Raw genomic sequence first — 20,029 nt, 5'->3', positions numbered from 1 at the left:
GGAGCATTTCGTCAATAATGACGCTCTCCCCAAGGCAACAGCTTTTCTTACAATTTTCAACAAATTTTTGGAATAAAGCGCGTATCGGAGCAAGCCGGTCATATGTATTACAATGGGTTCGGGTAGTTCTGTCGTCAAACAGAATCTTTAATCTTTTTAAACACATAACAAAGCCAAATTTTTCTTTTACATTACCATCTATACCCCAAAGACCCTCCAAACTTTGGCAATGTGCCCTATAAGCTCCTGCAAGGTATAACAATCCAAAAAAAAGCCCTCAGTTCTATTTAATCTGTGGGCTTGATGATTCTGTTGCAAATGAACTTATCTTTTATAATGTCTATATATTGATTTGTGTATGTAACAACAGAGTCTAGAATGTCATCTGTGAATAAACTTTTCCAGCATTTAGCGGCAGTTTTAGCATTCCTTGATGTTCCTTTAACTCCTTAATTACCAGGGGTAATTTTGGTTTTGCTTTTTAATTTTTTGCTCCCCTTCTTCCCAGAGCCATAACTTCTTTATTTTTCGATCAAAATGTCCATGTGAGGGCTTGTTTTTTTGCGAGACGAGTTGTATTTTTGAACGATACCATTGGTTTTTACTGGAAAAAGGTAAAAAAAATTCCAAGTGCAGTGAAATTGCAAAAAAAATTGCAATCCTACAGTTGTTTTTCGGTTTGATTTTTTTACCATGTTCACTAAATGCTAAAACTGACCTGTCATTAAGATTCTCCAGGTCATCACAAGTTCATAGACACCAAACATGTATAGGTTTGTTTTTATTTAAGTGGTGAACATTTTTTCAAAACTTTGTTAAATTATGCCATTTATCGATACCCATGCCATTAATCGATGAAAAGAGGATCGTGGACCTTATAAAATCTGGCCCAACACACTGCACAGCACTGCCCCCTGACGAAGCCGATGCGAAACGCGTGTTGGGGCTTTGGTGGTGACCTCTGCAAGTCTGCATAATGGGTAAGGTTTTTGGAACAGGGATTGACTTTTAGTGCGGTATACTTGACTTTGACCCTGGTGTGGGATGTATGATATATAGTTGGTAACCTTCCTGGCCTTAAAACTCCCAGTATGACAGTACTGTTAGCACTTTATTATGAAACATATGCAGACATTGCTAGGGGTTGTCACCATTTACTTTCAGTGTCTTTTCCAGTCTTGCTCACTGTATCATCTATCTATTTGTTGTTAAATGATATTACTATTTTGTATGTGATCTATTTGTGGAATAAAAATCTATATATATACTTTCTGCAATTTGGACTTTCCCAGGTATATATGGTTGTCTGGTAGAGTGTCCTATTTAGTGAAATGTGATTTCCTTTTGATATTCATGACACATGGCCAGGGGCTGGCTGGCATTTTTCAGCCTGGGGGGCAATCACAAGGCAGTGGCCCTTCAGTTGCGGTGGCCCTACTTTTCCCTAATAATCTTTGGCCACTGCATAAAAGTAGCAGAGATAACAGGCTTTAAAAACAGACTGGTTCATAGATATGGGAACAGAACGGAGCTTGCTGCATAGATATGGTAGCAGAACCAAGCTTGCTCCAGAGATATGGGAGCAGAACCGAGCTTACTCCAGAGATATGGGAGCAGAACCGAGCTTACTACTGAGATGTGGGAGCAGAAACGAGCTTACTCCAGAGATATGGGAGCAGAACCGAGCTTATTCCGGAGATATAGGAGCAGAACCGAGCTTACTACAGAGATATGGGTGCAAAACAGAGCTTACTACAGCAGTATGGGAGCAGAACCGAGCTTACTACAGAGATATGGGAGCAGAACGGAGCTTTCTACAGAGATATGGGAGCAGAGCAGAGCTTACTGCAGAGATATGGGAGCAAAACAGAGCTTACTACAGAGATATGGGAGCAAAACAGAGCTTACTACAGAGATATGGGAGCAGAACCGAGCTTACTACAGAGATATGGGAGCAGAGTGGAGCTTACTGCAGAGATATGGGAGCAGAACTGAGCTTACTACAGAGATAATGGAGCAGAACCGAGCTTACTGCAGAGATATGGGAGCAGAACGGAGCTTACTACAGAGATATGGGAGCAGAACCGAGCTTACTACAGAAATAAGGGAGCAGAACCGAGTTTAATAAGTCTACTACATGGAACCAAGCCTGCTACATAGAAACTGGAGCAGAACCGAGATTATGGCATACATACGGTACCATAATCTAGATTACTACATTGATACAGTTCTAGAACCAAGTTTACTGCTTAGATATGGTGCCATAACGGAGCTTACTTACAAACATACATACAATACGGCTACACAGTACCTACTACTATCACCACTACACAGCGAATACATAATATTATAATATCACCATTACCTCTATATGAAACTACATTCTATACAAAGACCAATGATACCACCATACACCCTTTACTATGACTGAATCACATTTAGCTGCTACTAAATAAAAAAAAAAAGTTACCTAAAAAGAGCAATATTACAACCTAACAGTAACCTTATATTGGTAGATACCAGTTCCGCAGAACAAGTGATTACAGTACAGTTATATACAGTATATAGTAACTTACACATGACGTTCTTTCTGATTCAGATCGTTCACTTTTCTATCTGGCCCAGACCGACATGACAACTTCTCCAGCCAGGACTCGTCTGCACAGATTACTATAAAGGCACATTTGACTTCTCACATTTCTAGCGCCGTCCCCATCTATTCCCTACCTACAAAAACTCCCCACTCTGTGTGCACCTGCAGTGTGGACCACTGACCCCAATATTTAATCAATTGTGTCATTGCTAGGATTACTCCCACCCCCCAAAATCCCACAGAAAGTAGTAATGCCCCTACTGTGCAACGACATGTATGGGCCTTTGAAGGATATAAATATATAAATACAATTGTAAATGCATTAATTAAAAAAAAAACACAATACTAAGTGCTATTTACATGAACTCTGTATTTACTGTCAGTGTACATGTAACACAGTGATCACTGGTGACATTATACACAGGAGCTCTGTATATAGTGTCAGTGTACAGGTAATACAGGGATCACCAGTGACATTATACACAGGAGCTCTGTAAAAAGTGCCAGTGTACAGGTAATACAGTGATCACCACTGCCAGTGACATTATATACAGGAGCTCTGTATATAGTATACAGTGTATAGTGTCAGTGCACAGGTAATACACTGACTCACCAGTGACGTCTCTAGCTGAAGTCCTTCATCTTTGTTTTTCTCATTCATGGAGCACAGACCGCCGTCGCTTCTTCCAGCCAGGACTCGCCTCTGCATAAAAAAAACACAGTTATCTAGAGCACCGCTTTCAGAGCACATTCCCCACTTTTTCCCTTTCTTCTACACTACACATCTGAATACAGAGGTCCACCCACAATCAATATATAATTGGTTATTATGCAACCTCATAGATTGCAAGCTTACGAGTCCCCCATCATGTGCAGTCCCCCTTACCTCCCACTTCATGTGCAGTCCTCCTTACCCCCACTTCATCATGTTCAGCCCAACTCCCCCACTTCATCATGTGCAGCCCAACTCCTCCTTCATCATGTGCAGTCCTCCTTTAACCCCCTAATTCCATCATGTGCAGCCTCCTTTAACCCCCCACATTCCGTCATGTGCAGCCTCTTTTAACCCCCCAAATTCCATCATGTGCAGCCTCCTTTAACCCCCCAAATTCCATCATGTGCAGCCTCCTTTAACCCCCCAAATTCCATCATGTGCAGCCTCCTTTAACCCCCAAATTCCATCATGTGCAGCCTCCTTTACCTCCCAAATTCCATCATGTGCAGCCTCCTTTAACTCCTCAAATTCCGTCATGTGCAGCCTCCTTTAACCCCCCAAATTCCATCATGTGCAGCCTCCTTTAACCCCTCCAAATTCCATCATGTGAAGCCTCCTTTAACCCCCCAAATTCCATCATGTACAGCCTCCTTTAACCCCCCCAAATTCCATCATGTGCAGCCTCCTTTAACCCCCCAAATTCCATCATGTGCAGCCTCCTTTAACCCCTCCAAATTCCATCATGTGAAGCCTCCTTTAATCCCCCAAAATTCCGTCATGTGCAGCCTCCTTTAACACCCCAAATTCCATCATGTGCAGCCTCCTATAACCCCCCAAAATTCCATCATGTGCAGCCTCCTTTAACCCCCCCAAATTCCATCATGTGCAGCCTCCTTTAACCCCCCCAAATTCCATCATGTGCAGCCTCCTTTAACCCCCCCAAATTCCGTCATGTGCAGCCTCCTTTAACCCCCAAAATTCCATCATGTGAAGCCTCCTTTCACCCCTCCCCACTTCTTCATTTGCAGTTACCCACCATTTAATTTAAAAAAAAAAAAAGTTTTTCTTATACTTACATCACCACTCGCTCCCCTGCAGCGCCTCTCTGCTAGCCTCCTGGCCGGGACATGTCGGCACGTGCGCGATGACGTCATCGCGCACGCCCGACACCTGACCCGGAGGCATAGAGAGATATCATGGAGGGAGCAGGAGCTTGCAGCCGTCAAGCTGACAGCCGCGCACGCGGCTCCTGGACCCGGCGCGGACGTGTGCGCCGACTGTGACTGCTGCCGGCCGCTTCACAGTGCAGCGCACACGGCCGCGCACAATTTGATGTGCAGCTCTACAGCCACCACCAGGCGGCCGGCCCTGATCAGCTGCAGGGGGAGCGGCCCGGGGGGCATTTGCATCTTTGCAACCCGGCCCAGTCCGCCCCTGCACATGGCTATGAGCATGTGTGGGAGATCGGATTTGTTTTTGTCCATTGTGGGCTGTAGTTATTACATTTATCGATACCTGTAGCGTCTCCATTTTTTCGTGATCTCGTGTCAGGTGGGGGCTTATTTTTTGCATGCCGAACTGGCATTTTTAATACCATTTTGGTGCAGATACAATCTTTTGATCACCTGTTATTGCATTTGAATGCAATGTTTGCGGCGACTAAAAAAAGTACTTCTGACGTTTTAACTTTTTTCTCGTCACACCATTTAGTGATTGGGTTAATTATTTTTTTATATTGATATATCGGGCTATTCTGAATGTGGCAATACCAAATATGTGGGTTTTTTAATAGTTTTCTTTTGAATGGGGAAAATGGGGTGATTTGAACTGTAATATTTTTTTAATATATTTAAAAAAAAAAATTATTTTAGCATGCTTGAATAGTCTCCATGGGAGACTAGAAGCTACCATAATCTGATCAGCTCTGCTACATACAGGCGATGATCAGATCGCCTGTATGTAGCAGAATCGCTCACTTGTTATGAGCACAAACCACCTGGCGGCGCTCATAGCAATCTGATATTAACAACCATAGAGGTCTGCTGGAGACCTTTGGTTGTCATACCAACCCATATGTGACCCACGATCACATGACGGGAGTCACCGAAGGGCGCTTGCCGTGACAGAGGCATTTAACTAGCTATCAGTTTGATATTGCACCTGTGGCTGTTAGAGGCACATGTCAGCTGTTCAAAACACCTGACATGTGCCGGGAAAGATGTGGGCTCAGCGCCAAAGCCCACATCAAATGGAGGGAGTACTATTACGCCCGATGTCGGAAAAGGGTTCACTGCAGCAACGTGAGTGAGAATGTCGTGAAGTTCCCTATGTTTCACTTACATGGGTGACATTGATCCATTTTTTTTGTCTCTTCCCATATAATATGTTTCTGTATCTTCTTCATCATCACGTTCACTTTCTTGCTCTGCTTCAGAATCAATTTCACATACTTCCACTCATCATGAGAATCAATTTCACTTTCTTCTCCTAAATCCTCAAGCACTGCGGGGTCCGCATCATCATCATTATCTAACAGCATCTTTACTTCATCATCATGAATTGGTTTTGACAAATCTTACATTTTCCTCTCCATTTCAGCAGATAATCTGAAGCAAGAGAGAATGTGTGTTAGGGAACAATGTGCCTGAGAAGCACACTTTCATTTGTAAGAAAACCTTACTTATTTCTAGGAAATATCCTTTGCACTATCCAATCATAAAACAAGCTAAATTAACAATTGTGATGACTAAAAACATAAAATACCAACCTTTTATAGTGTGACGTGTTCGGGAACAATGTGTCTGAGAAGCCAGCAGTTATATCTGCTCTCCTGAGTCTCTGTAGTACAACTGTGATATCAGGTTTCACAAAGCATCAATAGTCAGGAAGGTATTGGCGGGTGGTGATTTCATGACAATCTGGTGAACAGGGAGAAATGAAACTAAAAGAGCTGCGTTTTATTTTCCACAGCATGTCAATTCTTTTTGTGGATCTGCAGCGTTTCTGCACCCATTGACTAACATTGAGTCAGTCAAATCTGCAGCTAAACCCCAAGTGTAAAAAGGTTTGTGGATTTGCGTGCCAAAAACGCTGCAGAAAGGAAGGAGGAAGAGTGTGTGGGCAAAAAATATGTGTGTGGGCGGAGACTATGTGTGAGCTGAGAATGTTTTTCTGTGGGTATGTGTGTGTCTGTCTGCGGGTGAGTGTCTGTGTGTGTGTGTGTGTAGCCAGGCATCGTCTGATGGGACTACTACTCCCATCCGGCTATGTGTGCTGTCACATATAACAGTGACAGCATGAGCCGATGATGGGACAGTAGTCTCCAGATGTGACTGTTGTACACGTGAGATCCTCATGGGACACTCGGTAAATGGACTACTTCGGACAGGGAGTATTTATGTTGGTTTATTATTTTATTATTTTATTTTTGTTACAGGAGATCAAGGGATTTGGGAATTAGGCGATGCAGTAAGTATGGTAAATTAAGATTCAAAAAAGGAGTGTGTGATTATTTCAATTAAAGGACTTCATTCTGGCCGTGTCTTTATTTACCATGTAACTATAGGATTAGTAATGGATAGGTGTCTTATTGGCGCTTCTCCATTACCGGACACCGGACAATACAAAGGTGACATCAACCCCACAAATATTACCCACCGCTACAGGGCAAGTGGGAAGAGAGATGCTAAGTAGGGTTGAGCGACTTTTACTTTTTCAGGATCGTGTGGGGTTTTGCGAAACCCGACTTTGTCAAAAGTCGGGGATCGACCGAAACACGAAACCAAATGCAAGTTAATGTGAAATTCTCCTCCTCCTCGTGTTTGACTGTGGAAATCGCTATATCCCAAACGTTAAGATGGCGGTTTTACCCCGTGACGCCGCACAAAGCAAGCCGGAACCTAGGTCATCACGCTGCCCACACTCCTTCATTGGCTGAAAAAATGGCGGGGAAAGCGTCATATGAAACGCGACTTTGGCGCGAAGATCGCCGACCGCATGGCTGATCCCACAGTGGGATCAGGTCGGGTTTCATGAAACCCGACTTTGCTGAAAGTCGGCGACTTTTGAAAATGTCCGATCCGTTTCGCTCAACCCTAATGCTAAGATACAGAATTGGCGGCGGCTGAGAGCTGATGGTTTTTAGCCTGGGGGGTGCCAATATACATGACCACTTCCCAGGCTATTAATGTCAGCCCACAGCTGTCTGCCTAGCCATTGCTGATTCAATTTTATAGGGGGACCCCATGTCAACTTTTTTTCTGGTTTGCTGTGTAAACTAGCCAGTAAAGGCTAAGCAAATATCTGTGAGCTGATACTAATAGCCTGGAAACCTTTACGGCTATTGGCTCCTTCCCAGAATATTAATATCAGCCCTCAGCCGTTGGCTTTCCCTCTGCTCTTTATGAAAATTACATGGGAGCTCACGCAATGTTTTAAATTAAAAAAATAAACAGATATTGCATTTCACTCAAATTTTGCATGTGTGTGTCTTTTATTTAACTCTTTATGTACCATTTTATTAATGAGGGTATCTGGTGACACATATATATATACTGTATTTTTCGCTTTATAAGATGCTCCAGATTATAAGACGCACCCCAAATTTTGAGGCGAAAAATAGGAATTTTTTTTTTAATAAAATGGTGGTGCTTCTTATAATCCATGCATCTTATTGCTTACCGGGGTGGTGGCTGTGGTGAAGCGGGGTCTCAGCGTTGCTGTTGCAGGAGGTGGGTGTTGCCATCGAACTCTGTCCCTTGCTGCCGGGTGCTGCCACCATGCTGTGTCCCTGATGCTTGCTGCCACACTCTTTTACAGGGTGCTGCTGCCGCGCTGTATCCCTGATGCTTCCTGCCACACACTTTTACTGGGTGCTGCTGCCACGCTGTATCCCTGATGCTTGCTGCCACACACTTTTACTGGGTGCTGCTGCCACGCTGTATCCCTGATGCTTGCTGCCACACTCTTTTACTGGGTGCTGCCACCATGCTGTGTCCCCGATGCTTGCTGCCACGCTCTCTAACTGGGTGCTGCCACCTGCTGTGTCCCCGATGCTTGCTGCCACAATCTCTTACTGGGTGCTGCTGCCGCGCTGTATCCCTGATGCTTGCTGCCACGCTCTTTTACCGGGTGATGCTGCTGTGTCCCCGATGCTTGACGCCATGGTCTGTCCAATGCTGCCAGGTGCTGCCGCTGCTCTCTGTCCTGTGCTGCATGGTGGAGCTCCCGCAGTTCCATCCATGCTTTCCTGTACGGTGGATTCCTTCTGGGAAAATGGCCGCCGGGAGGTGGCGCATGCGCAGATGAAGATGTTGGCAGCAAGATCTCGGGAGATGAGATTTCAGCACTGAGATCTCATCTCCAGAGACCTCTGGCGGCCTGGAAAGAATCCACTGCACAGGAAGGCATGGATGGAACTGCAGAGCCCCCCCACGCAGCACGGGACAGAGAGCGGCAGCAAGCACCGGGGACACAGCTCGGCGGCAGCAGCACCGGGGACACAGCACGACAGCAGCAGCACAGGGGACACAGCACGGCGGCAGCAGCAGCACACGGCAGCATAGGGGATAGTGTGGCGGCAAGTATCGGACACCCGCAGCGGCACCACCGATAAGGTATGTCCGCATTGTAAGATGCACCCCCCATATTTTTGGGAAAAAAAGTGCGTCTTACAAAGCGGAAAATACGGTATATAAAATATATTCACTTATGTTTGTATTGTGTGTGTAAACATTATATTTGAACATGTGATAACATTATGGTCTTCAATGGAGAATGAAAAAGAATAGGTTGGACAAGGAAATGACATCACAATTCTTTTTTTTTGTTAAATAATATATCTGTATTTAGCTTGCAAATCTGCAGACAAATCCGCAGAGAAAACCGCATGAACATCCACATCAAAACAGCGCGGATTTTCAACTGCGTTTTCTCCCAAGAGAGGAATAATCCAGGCAGAATTTTACAAGAGCAAGTCCACAACGTGCGCACATACCCTTATAGTGAGATTGGAGCCAAGCCTTTAATTTTAGGGATAACGGTTGGGAAACCATCTCGTGCAAATTTATTTCTGGGTTCAATATCAACCGGGAACAAGTGCATCACAGTGGTGGTTATCAGACAATAAATCACGCTCTTTGATCCAATATACATCTTAATAGATGTATGATTATACTTTTAATTTATGCAAAATATTTATGTCAATAAAGGTTATGTTTTAATCTACATTTCCTTCCCCCTTCCTTTTCCGGTATTTACCATTTTGGTGGAGTTCACCCTCTTATTTGGTCCGTTGAGACTGGATTTTTGCCAATTTATTACACATCCCTTCCAATTCTTCACCCCTTTTCCCTATATTCTATGATTTAATGGTGGTGTACACCAATGATTTTTTTGTCCAATGAGGTCTGACAATAATAACATATACTTAACTATATAAAGGATAGCAACCTCCATAGACAGAGATTTAGACAGAGATATCTCCAGCCAACCAGGAGATCCAAGGAACCAGAGACTCTCTACAGTACAGCATTCAAGACATTGTGGCTCCATCATGAGGGACACAGATTTGTCATTCCACAGGATGTCAGGTTAGAGGACCACGGCCCTGACTGGAAGAATACAGATCAGCCCCATTGACCATTGCGAATTTATGGATACGTTTGGGGTAGTCTGGATTTGGACCAACCGATCACCTGAGCCCCATGGATGTTTGTGGGGGCCAGGAATGAGACCCACCGGTCACCTGGATCATGGAGATGTTCGTAGAAGCCAGGTTGTGACCCTCCAGTCTACTGGCCTGAATGGATTGTCATCTTCCTAAGCTTATTGTTACGTTCTCTCTGTGCGTGTCACAGGTGGGGTAGTTGGCCCTGGAAGCTCTGAAGTCACATGTGCTCTTATCCCAGAGAGTCAACGTAATGGCTCTTTTCCACTTGAGAGAAAAAAAAGGTCCGATTTACGGACCAAAAAAACGGAGGTAAATCATGCGAGTGTCATGCGATTTTTTTATCGCAACATCCGTATGACATCCGTATTGCTGTCTGATTTTTACGCACCGGTGTCCTTTGAAAAGCCAGCAAATCAGTGCTGTGTACAGTAAAATCACACTGACAGATTAGAATAGAATAGATATATACACATAGAATAGGTATATATATGTCAGTGCGCCCCCTGCAGGTATAAACTCATATGGACTCTAGCGTGAGAAAATATTCAAAAAAATTCCCACGCTGGAATTCATATGAGTTTATATCAGCAGGGGGCGAAGCACCGTAAGTCTAGGTAGCTACGTTCCCCTGCTTTCCATTCATTCCCCAGATTTTACAGGCAGGAGTACAGCTGCATTAGCAGAGCTCCTGGCTGTAAAATTACTTAACCCCTTCAGATGGATTTACAGCATGGGACAAGACTGAACGACGGAAGGTATGGGATATTGTTGATTTTTCATTTTAACTTTGTTTCAGGCAACAAGGGTCGTCAATTGGATTGAGAAGTATAATAAACTATAACAACACCATGTGTCTTTATTTCATTAAAATACTTTATTTCTAGTGTGTGTGTTTTATTAACTATTTACTAGTATTGCATTAATAATGGATAGGTGTCTTATTGACACCTCTCCATTATTAATCAGGCTTAATGTCACCATACAATAGCAAGCTGGCATTAACCCCTTATTACCCCATATCCCACCGCTACACGGGAGTGGGAAGAGTGGCCAAGTTTTTAGCCGGGGGGGGGGGGGGGGTCCTATATCCATGGTCCCTCTCTAGGCTATTAATAGCTGCCCTCAGTCACTGGCTTTCCCACTCTGGCGGAGAAAATTGCGCGGGAGCCCACGCCAAATTTTTCCATGATTTAACCCTTTATTTTAACAGCTAGAGCCACCAAATTTTACACAAAGACACTTCTTACATTAGTAGTCAGGAATATGTAATAAAATAAGGGATATGAAATGGTTTACTGTATCTAAACCATATCTCATATCCTGTCGGGTTTGTGAAGGAGATAGCAAAATCCGGCAATTGAATTACCGGCTTTTCTGCTATCTAGCGCTGCATTAAATATAAATTTATATATAAATATAGGTGTATCACTGACATATATATATGTATATATACCTATTCTATGTGTATATATCTATTCTATTCTAACCTGTCAGTGTGATTTTACTGTACACCGCACTGAATTGCCGGCTTTTCAAAGGACACCGGTGCGTAAAAATCGGACAGAACTCGCATGGTGCGAGTGCTGTGCGATTTTTTTTCTCGCACCCATTGACTTACATTGGCGAGACTCGTCCAAGAATCGCAGCAATACGCAGCATGCTGCGATTTTTTTCTCAGTCCGATTTCGGCTGAGAAAAAAATCGCAAATGAGATGTCACCTATTGTCTAACATTTGTCCGAGTGCAATACGATTTTTTATCGGATTGCACTCATACGTTTTTCCCACAAGTGGAAAAGAGCCCTAAGGCCGGGATCACACACAGTGAGATACGGCCGAGTCTCGCAGGTTAAAACCAAGCTCTGGCACCAGCACTCCGGAGCGGAGTGTGCGGCCGCATAGCAATACATGCTATGTATTGCTTGTTTTTAACCTGCGAGACTCGGCCATATCTCGCTGTAGTGTGACTCCGGCCTCAGGGTGAGGCTCTGTACTTATACACGATCTTGGGTATTGTGCTGGGACTGTTCTATGTGTTATTTGTCTTAGCGTGGCAATATTTTATTGAACCACAGTTTTACCCTGTGTTGTCTGAGCAGCATTATGCCAACATTAAAAGGAGGGTGGGCGTTCCTTGGGATGATCCCTGGTCCATGCGGTTTTGGCTAGCAAACCAGGGCACCCGCTGACCCCGTGTCTCCACAGTTATTCTCACCTTTATGCCTAAAATCCATTGAAGACTATGTTCCCTGTAAAACAACTAAAATAATGAACAACCATATCTCTCACCTATCCGATGTGTAAATAATCCTCCAATGCCTATATCCCCTATAAAAAACTAAAATAATTAACAACCATTCCCCTCATCTGTCCGGCGTGAAGATAATTCATACCGTTCCACACCGTAATCCATCTCTGCATCATCTGGTTTTCAAACTGAATAGTGGCATGATGAGACCGTTCAAGTTGAAAGGCAGAAGACACTGAGATGCTGAGGTGGCAGTTTCAGTGACGAGCTGTGACATAGAGGTTACAGCCGGTCACTGAAGCTGCGTTCCCATGGGCAGTTAACTGTGAGCAGCCCAATATACTTCGGTGACCTCAATAAGATCACTAGAACCATGAGAAAATTTTCATGGTGCTAGCAGTGATCTCATTGAGGGTCGCTCAGTGAAGTGCCCGTGGGAACACAGCTTCAGCAACTGGTGGTAACCTCTATGACATCACCGCTAGTCAATGAAGCTGCGTCCTCAGCAGCTCAGTGTCTCCTGCTTTTCCGCCTGAAAGGTTACATCATGCGACAATACAGTTTAAAAGCCAGATGTTGCAGAGATGGATTACAGCGTGAGACAGTATGGATTATCTTTACGTAGGACAGGTGAGGCATATGGTTATTATTTTTGTTATTTTTAAACGGGGCATTGGCTTCAATGGATTTTAAGTGTAAAAGGGAGTATAACTTTTATTTTTAAATAAATGCGTAAAACAAGGTGTTGTGTTTTATTTCTAATAAAGGGTTTCATTCTTGCAGCGTGTTTATATAAACTTACCATAGTGTTAGTAATGGAGGCATGTTATAGATGTCTCTTCATTATTAACCCCTGGGCTTGATGTCAGCTGATAATACAAAGCTGACATCAACATCAACCCGTGGACTTTCCCTCTGCTGGTTATAAAAGTTACGCAGGAGACCAATCCATTTTTTTTTGTTATTTAATTCTTAATTTTACACAGAATGTACACAACAGGTGCTGAACAAAATTCCCATCATTGTCGTCTTGCCGCGCTGATCTCAGGGAGACCAAGTGACAATAATGAGAGCTGCCTCCAGGTGCCAGCAATTGTGAACAGCGCAAACTGTACCGCTTCTTCCTAGGCAATGGTAGGTGTCAAATATGTCATTCGTGTGTCATCAGTGTGCAGCACGCATTTTGTCCGCGCTTCGTAAAAAAACCTGACATGTCTGCGGGTTTTTCACATGGACACATGGCCCGTGTGTAAAACCCGACATATGTGCACCACCAATGAATAAAAAATGAATCTCAGATATACTAAACGGAGTGTGAAGGGAGAATAAGGTGTAGCAGATTGAAGATAGAGGAAATAGGGCAAGGAGGGATTTCTGTGGGGTTTTGAGAGGATGTGATAGGTGCTGGCTTACAGGTCATTGCAATGTATGATGGAAATTGTAGTAATAGACAGGGTGGATTGATTTAAATCACGCCGATTTAAATCATGATTTAAATCACGATTTAAATCAAAAGATTTTTTTCTATTTAAATCGGATCGATTTAAATCATGATTTTAATCATGATTTAAATCACTGATTTAAATCAAAAGGTTTTTTTTAATATAAATCACGATTAAAATGAGAAGTGAGAGCAGTGCGCATGTGCGCCCATAGTTACACGGACGAAACTAGGGGCAACGATCTAACGCCAGGGTGAGGGGGGGACCCCAAAGTAAGTAAAAATCTTTTTTGTTTTACTATATGGCAATAGGTAGGTGTTTAAAAGCAGCATGTCTTAATTGTATAAACTATTAATAGCCTCCACATTTTGTTCATACTGCCCCTTTAATTCCACACTTCTAGCTTGGTTTCACTTTTGGTTTAGTTTCTTTTTCCATTCAGTTGACATGCCCAAACTTGTTGGATAGTCAGCATCCTACAGAAACCTCTGGAAGAGCATGGCATTGTGAATGTTACACATATACAGCCTTTATTCTACTGAGTTAAACAACTCAGCTTTATCTCATGATGGAAGAACCTTTGGATGGTAAAATATTTTCCTCAAAAAGCAGTTTATTGAAAAAAATCCGATTTAAATCAAAAAAATCCGATTTAAATCAAAAAAATCCGATTTTTTTAAAAAAACATTGATTTTTATCCACCCTGGTAATAGAACATAGGAAGGCAGGAGAGAGGAAGTTGCTGATTAACCCCCATCAGAGCTGCAGCCAGCCACAAGACCGTGCTGCTACAGCATGATAAAAGGTAATATTAGTAAAATAACACAATGGATGTACTGAGATGCATTTGAAGGGAACCTGTCAGCAGATTTTGCCGCTATAAGATGTGGCCGCATAATGCCTTTCAGGGCTTCTAACTCTTCCAGACTTTGATTTTCTTATTAAATTATGGTGTTACAAAATCAATAATCCTTTGAATTTGAAAAGAAAATGGCTAATTTACTGTATGAGTTTTTATATGTATAACAAGATTTGTTTTCAGATTGAAACATTTCCCACATTCTGAACATGAAAATGGTTTCTGCCCTGTGTGAATGCTCTGATGTGTAATGAGATGCCATTTCCTATTAAAACATTTCCCACATTCTGAACATGAAAATGGTTTCAGCCCTGTATGAATTCTCTGATGTGTAATGAGGTAACATTTCCTATTAAAACATTTCCCACATTCGGAACATGAAAATGGCTTCTCCCCTGTGTGAATCCTCTGATGTTTAACAAGACTTGATTTCTTTGTAAAACATTTCCCACATTCTGAGCATGAAAATGGTTTCTCCCCTGTGTGAATTTGCTGATGGTATCGAAGACTTGATTTCTCTGTAAAACATTTCCCACATTCTAAACATGAAAATGGTTTCTCCCCTGTGTGAATTCTCTGATGTGTAACAAGATGTGATTTTTCTGTAAAACATTTCCTACATTCTGTGCATGAAAATGGTTTCTCCCCTGTGTGAATTCTCTGATGTGTAACAAGACGTGATTTCTCTGCAAAACATTTTCCACATTCTGAACATGAAAAAGGCTTCTCTCCTGTGTGAATTCTCTGATGTGATAGAAGTTTGTATCTATCACTATAATGTTTTCCACATTCTGAACAAGAAAATGGCTTCTCACCTGTGTGACTTCTCTGATGTGTAACAAAATTAGATTTCTGTGTAAAACATTTCCCGCATTCTGGACAAGGAAATGGCTTCTCCCCTGTGTGAATTCTCTGATGTATAAAAAGTTGGGATTTCTTACTATAATGTTTTCCACATTCTGAACATAAAAATGGCTTCTCTACTGTGGGTGTTGTGTGAGTTCTCTGATGAGTAACAAGACATGTTCTTTGTGTAAAACATTTCCCACATTCTGTACAAGAAAATGCCTTTTTACCTGTGGGAGTTTTCAGATGTGCAACAAGACTTGTTTTCCGATTAAAACTTTTCCCACATTCTGAACATGAAAATGGCTTTGCCCCTGTGTGTATTTTCTGATGTCTAACAAGACATGATTTTGTTGTAAAACATTTCTCACATTCTGAACATGAAAATGGTTTTGCCCCTGTGTGTATTATCCTATGTCTAAAAAGACATGGTTTCGTTGTAAAACATTTCCCACATTCTGAACATGAAAATGGCTTCTCCCCAGTGTGTATAATTTGATGTCTATCAAGATGTGTTTTCCGATTAAAACATTTTCCGCATTCTGAACATGAAAATAATTTTTCCCTTATGTCAGTTATTTCATGGTCAACAGCCCTTCTGTGACTTTTGCCTTGCATATCTGTCTTTGATGAAGCAGAAAATAGGACGTGTTGAAAAGGATCAGATGACAGATTTTTTCTGATAACGTCTTGAGGTGTATCTGGTATAATGACATGTTCTTCACAAGTATCGGGTGTGATACATAGATTATCTGAAAAATCTGAGATTATCAGACGTCCCTCTGAGCTCCTGGTACAGTCATCTGCTAAGAATAAAAAATATATTGGTCAGTAACACTGCACTGGAATTATACTATTTATATTATATACTTCACAGTATTTCCATGCTCAGAAGAGACTCAAAGGATCTGTAACCAGTTTTATTAGGAGATTCCTTCTCATACATTCTCTGACAGGTACACGCACTATAGCACAGAGCAAAGCACATTGGACCAATATCATGTACACATGGCTTTGGAGAAAAAGTAAAGTTTTTAATTTTTTTTATTACTGTACCTAAACAGTGGATACAAGAAAGGATAACAAGTCCATTATATTCTATATGTCATGAAAGCCAATAGAAACATTGAGCACTGGGGGATATGAAATAGTATTTGCAGCAGTGTCCTCTGCTAACAGTTGTCCATCGCTGATTCTTTTGTAGATCACTTAGCCTTACACTGGTGCTAGAAAGTTTGTGAATCCTTTAATTTCCTATTTTTGCATAAATTTGACCTACAACTAAATCTGATTTTCACACTAAGGGTATGTGCACACGTTGCGGCTTTGCTGCGGATCCGCAGTGTTTTTTGTGGTGCAGAAACGCTGCAGATCCACAATTGATTTACAGTACAATGTAAATCAATGAGTAATAAAAAACGCTGTGCAGACGGTGAGGAAAAATCGGTGCGGAAACGCTGCGGATTAAAAGAAGTAGCATGTCACTTCTTTTTTGCGGATCTGCAGCATTTTTATACCCATTCCATTATAGAAATCCACAGGGGTAAAAACCGCTGAAAATCCACAAAAAATCCGCAGCAAAACCGCACAAAAACCACTGAAGATCCGTACAAAAAACGCGACAAATCCGCAGCTGTGTTTTCTGCCAAGAGATGCAGAATCCGCAATCGAAATTCCTAAGGCTAATCTGCAACGTGTGCACATAGCCTAAACGTTGATAAAGAGAGAAGTCTATTTGTACTATCTAGAAGATCAGTTACGTAACTTTATAAGGTCAGTCCTCCCCCTAGGCCCATGACTGATTATTTTCTAACGACCAGGGTGTTGGTTTACCTCATTTTCTGGAGAGATCACCTTATACTATCAAAAAATGTCCCAATAGTGTCATCTAAGTACCCTAAGTAATTTACATGTACTATTACTAGTTATTTACTTAACACATGTAATCTGCTCATTTTGTTTTTATCCTAGGTTCAAGTTGCAAGACTGCATCGCTGCTGATCATAACCTTTGCACAGCGAGCCGTGACAGACATGTACTGTACATGACCAGAATTGCCGCTCTATGGGGCAGAGCACATTAAAGCTTAATGCCAAGAGGAAGAGTGCCCATGTAATGCTATTCCTGTGAGCACAGACCAGGCACCCCTTTCTGTAAGAAATAATGGCATCTTCCGACAAGGCTGAGACCACACCACCATTTCTCAAAATTCTGTGTTGTTCACAAAGTGGTAAATCAATGACCACACCAAGAACAACTTGCACGGACTAGAGTTGAGTTTGGCACAAGTGGATGACAGAGTGTACACCTGTTTCATTGTCACAAACTTAGGGACGGAGGCCTGACCTTGAGATACAAATAGAGTAGGAGCATGAAAAACGATAGTTGTGGATGATGCAAATGATGACACCGACCACTTACTACTTGTGCATGCAGCCTGGCTACCAAAAACACAGTTGCAAGGACATGCTGGGTATTTAGGTACATGGCCAAAAGTCAGCAACTGCAAAAATGCTGCTGTATTGTTGTCAACTGTAGGGGTATCAAAATGAACCGGTAAACAGGTGTACAAAAACAGACATGCCAAGTTAAATGTCTGGGCCAAACGCTTGACATCTGACCAGTGTCACTTTGTGTGTTAACCCGAATTCTTCAACAAATTTCAGTGATTTTGAGATTGTTTTTTATAAAAAATATCAAAATTTTGACAAAAATTAAAAAAAAAAACCCCAGCAATTTTCAAACTTTGAATGATTATCCCTTTAATCCAGATAGTCTTTTCTTACATCAGTACCATTGGTAAAATGTTATTTTATTTTTTCAAGGAAATGTACATCATTTATTTATTTTTTTGAAGTGACTTTGAGATTCCTATGTATTGGAAACCCCCAAAAGTGATACCATTTTAAAAACTGCACCCCTCGACATATTGAAAACTGCCGTCAGGTAGTTTAGTAATCCTTCATGTGATTTTCAAGAATTAATGTAAAGTGGCAAAACAGAAATGAAAAATTGCATTTTTACCACCTAAATGTAGCTAACTTCTGAACAGGCCACTGTAGCCAAGAGACTCTAAAAGGCCGTTATTTGGCTGTGAATTGCCATGGCAAACATCAGGACCACACAATCATGATCTCTGGGTGCTGATGAGGTTAAATAGGAAGCCACACTCTGTTAACCATTTAAATGATGTAATCACTTTTGATAGCAGCATCTAAGGGGCTAAACAGATATGGACGGTGTCAACACTGATCGTGGCTAATACAGCAAGTTGTCAGCTATGGAGTACAGCCAACAACTGCTGGATTGTCACCAGTATGGGGATGCTATACTCTTATATCTCAGGTCAGTAAAAAGATGCATTGGTGGTCTGTAAGGGGTTAAATTAGTTGTTTAATTTTTTATTTTTTATTTTTTTTTTTTAAACAAAATTGTCTTCTCTCCTCAAAAAGAGACAAATAATGTTAGGTAGGTGCGCGTCCAAAAACTCAACCACTACTGTTGTATTGGTATATATGTATGTGAAATTTGACAAGTAAAATAGGTGTATGACATGCACATCACTTACGGAGTTAGATAGTGTCACGACTCTTCCCTGTCCCTAATGCTAGGGGGTCACCCTAGCTCACCATGTTCTCCAAACTACTTCTGATGGTGAAAATGCCAGGGCCACGTACCTTGCCTTAGATCCTGAATCTGCCTTCAGTCTATACCATTCTCCATCCAGGGAAGAGGGGGAGTAGTAGTGTACCATAGTACACCAATCAGACTAACAAGGTAATACAAACAGGGATAAAGGAAAATACCAATCCTACAAATATACACACAAACAAAAGAGGTAAATACTGGGGAGTGGAGGATGGGGTTAAACCAAAGTAGGAGAAGAAAGGGAATTATCACACACAAAACCTAGCAGCAGTTACAGATAAATCCACCAAATGCCTTCTCCAAAACAACCTCCAGCCAGGCAGCATAAGCTACTCTGGCAATGAGTGATAGCCAGGGCCCAGATTATATAGGAGATGGGAGTGGCCATCAGTGCACAGAGGAGCCTTAATGCAGGAAAGCTTCCAGGAGCTTTCAAATGAGCAGACTAACCCCTGCACTGCTAAAAATAAATTTACACTGTTTAATATGAAGTGCAGGAGTAGGAGAAATCAGATGCTGTGGTCTTCTGGCTCTTTTCTGTTGCAGTAAACCCATGACAGATAGTCATAGTTATATGTCTGAATTTTGGTCAATTTTAAATAGTAATGTTAGAATACAACTATCCCCCTTCATAAAAAATGAATACACAAGAAATGGAAATATTCTGTACAGTTGGTCAATAGTGACAAACACATTTTCTAAGCACATTTTCTTTTATTGAAACTAAGTTTACATTTTATTTTCTTTAACAAATATTGTGTTGGCTTGCTACTTCTTGTGCATGAAGAATTCAGAAATTAATGGTTGTAACTCAAATGAAGCAAGAAAAGATGCCAGCCCATCAACACTACATCTCATATCAACCTCACCCACTATGGCTTCACTGCTGGCACCACTCTTCCGTCGCTCTCTACGGGTCAACTTTATCTCTGGGTTATTCACAGATTACTAATCTCATCATCTTTCTCAGCTGCAGTGTTACAATACAGACTTTCTGAAGTATCTGTCA

The 20,029-nt window shown here is 41.9% G+C and overlaps 1 protein-coding gene across 8 annotated transcripts in view; it reads right to left on the bottom strand.

Annotated features, from left to right (window-relative positions):
• Positions 1-13,192: 13,192 nt before the first annotated feature.
• Positions 13,193-20,029, bottom strand: part of LOC143767235 (uncharacterized) — a 141,888-nt gene continuing 135,051 nt past the window's right edge. For 4 of the 8 annotated variants that reach the window (XM_077255412.1, XM_077255418.1, XM_077255411.1 and 1 more), the window contains one exon: positions 13,489-16,178. In XM_077255412.1, the coding sequence (XP_077111527.1) occupies positions 14,662-16,178 (1,517 nt within the window). In that variant the 3' untranslated portion in view covers positions 13,489-14,661. Of the gene's footprint in view, positions 16,179-20,029 lie in introns of all 8 variants that reach the window. The other 4 variants (XM_077255419.1, XM_077255417.1, XM_077255415.1 and 1 more) reach the window with 2 other exon arrangements.

The sequence above is a fragment of the Ranitomeya variabilis genome, chromosome 4, assembly GCF_051348905.1.
Source record: "Ranitomeya variabilis isolate aRanVar5 chromosome 4, aRanVar5.hap1, whole genome shotgun sequence".
Lineage (NCBI taxonomy): Eukaryota > Metazoa > Chordata > Amphibia > Anura > Dendrobatidae > Ranitomeya > Ranitomeya variabilis.
Note: the sequence above shows the minus strand (reverse complement) of the source record. Positions and strands in the feature narration are given on the sequence as shown.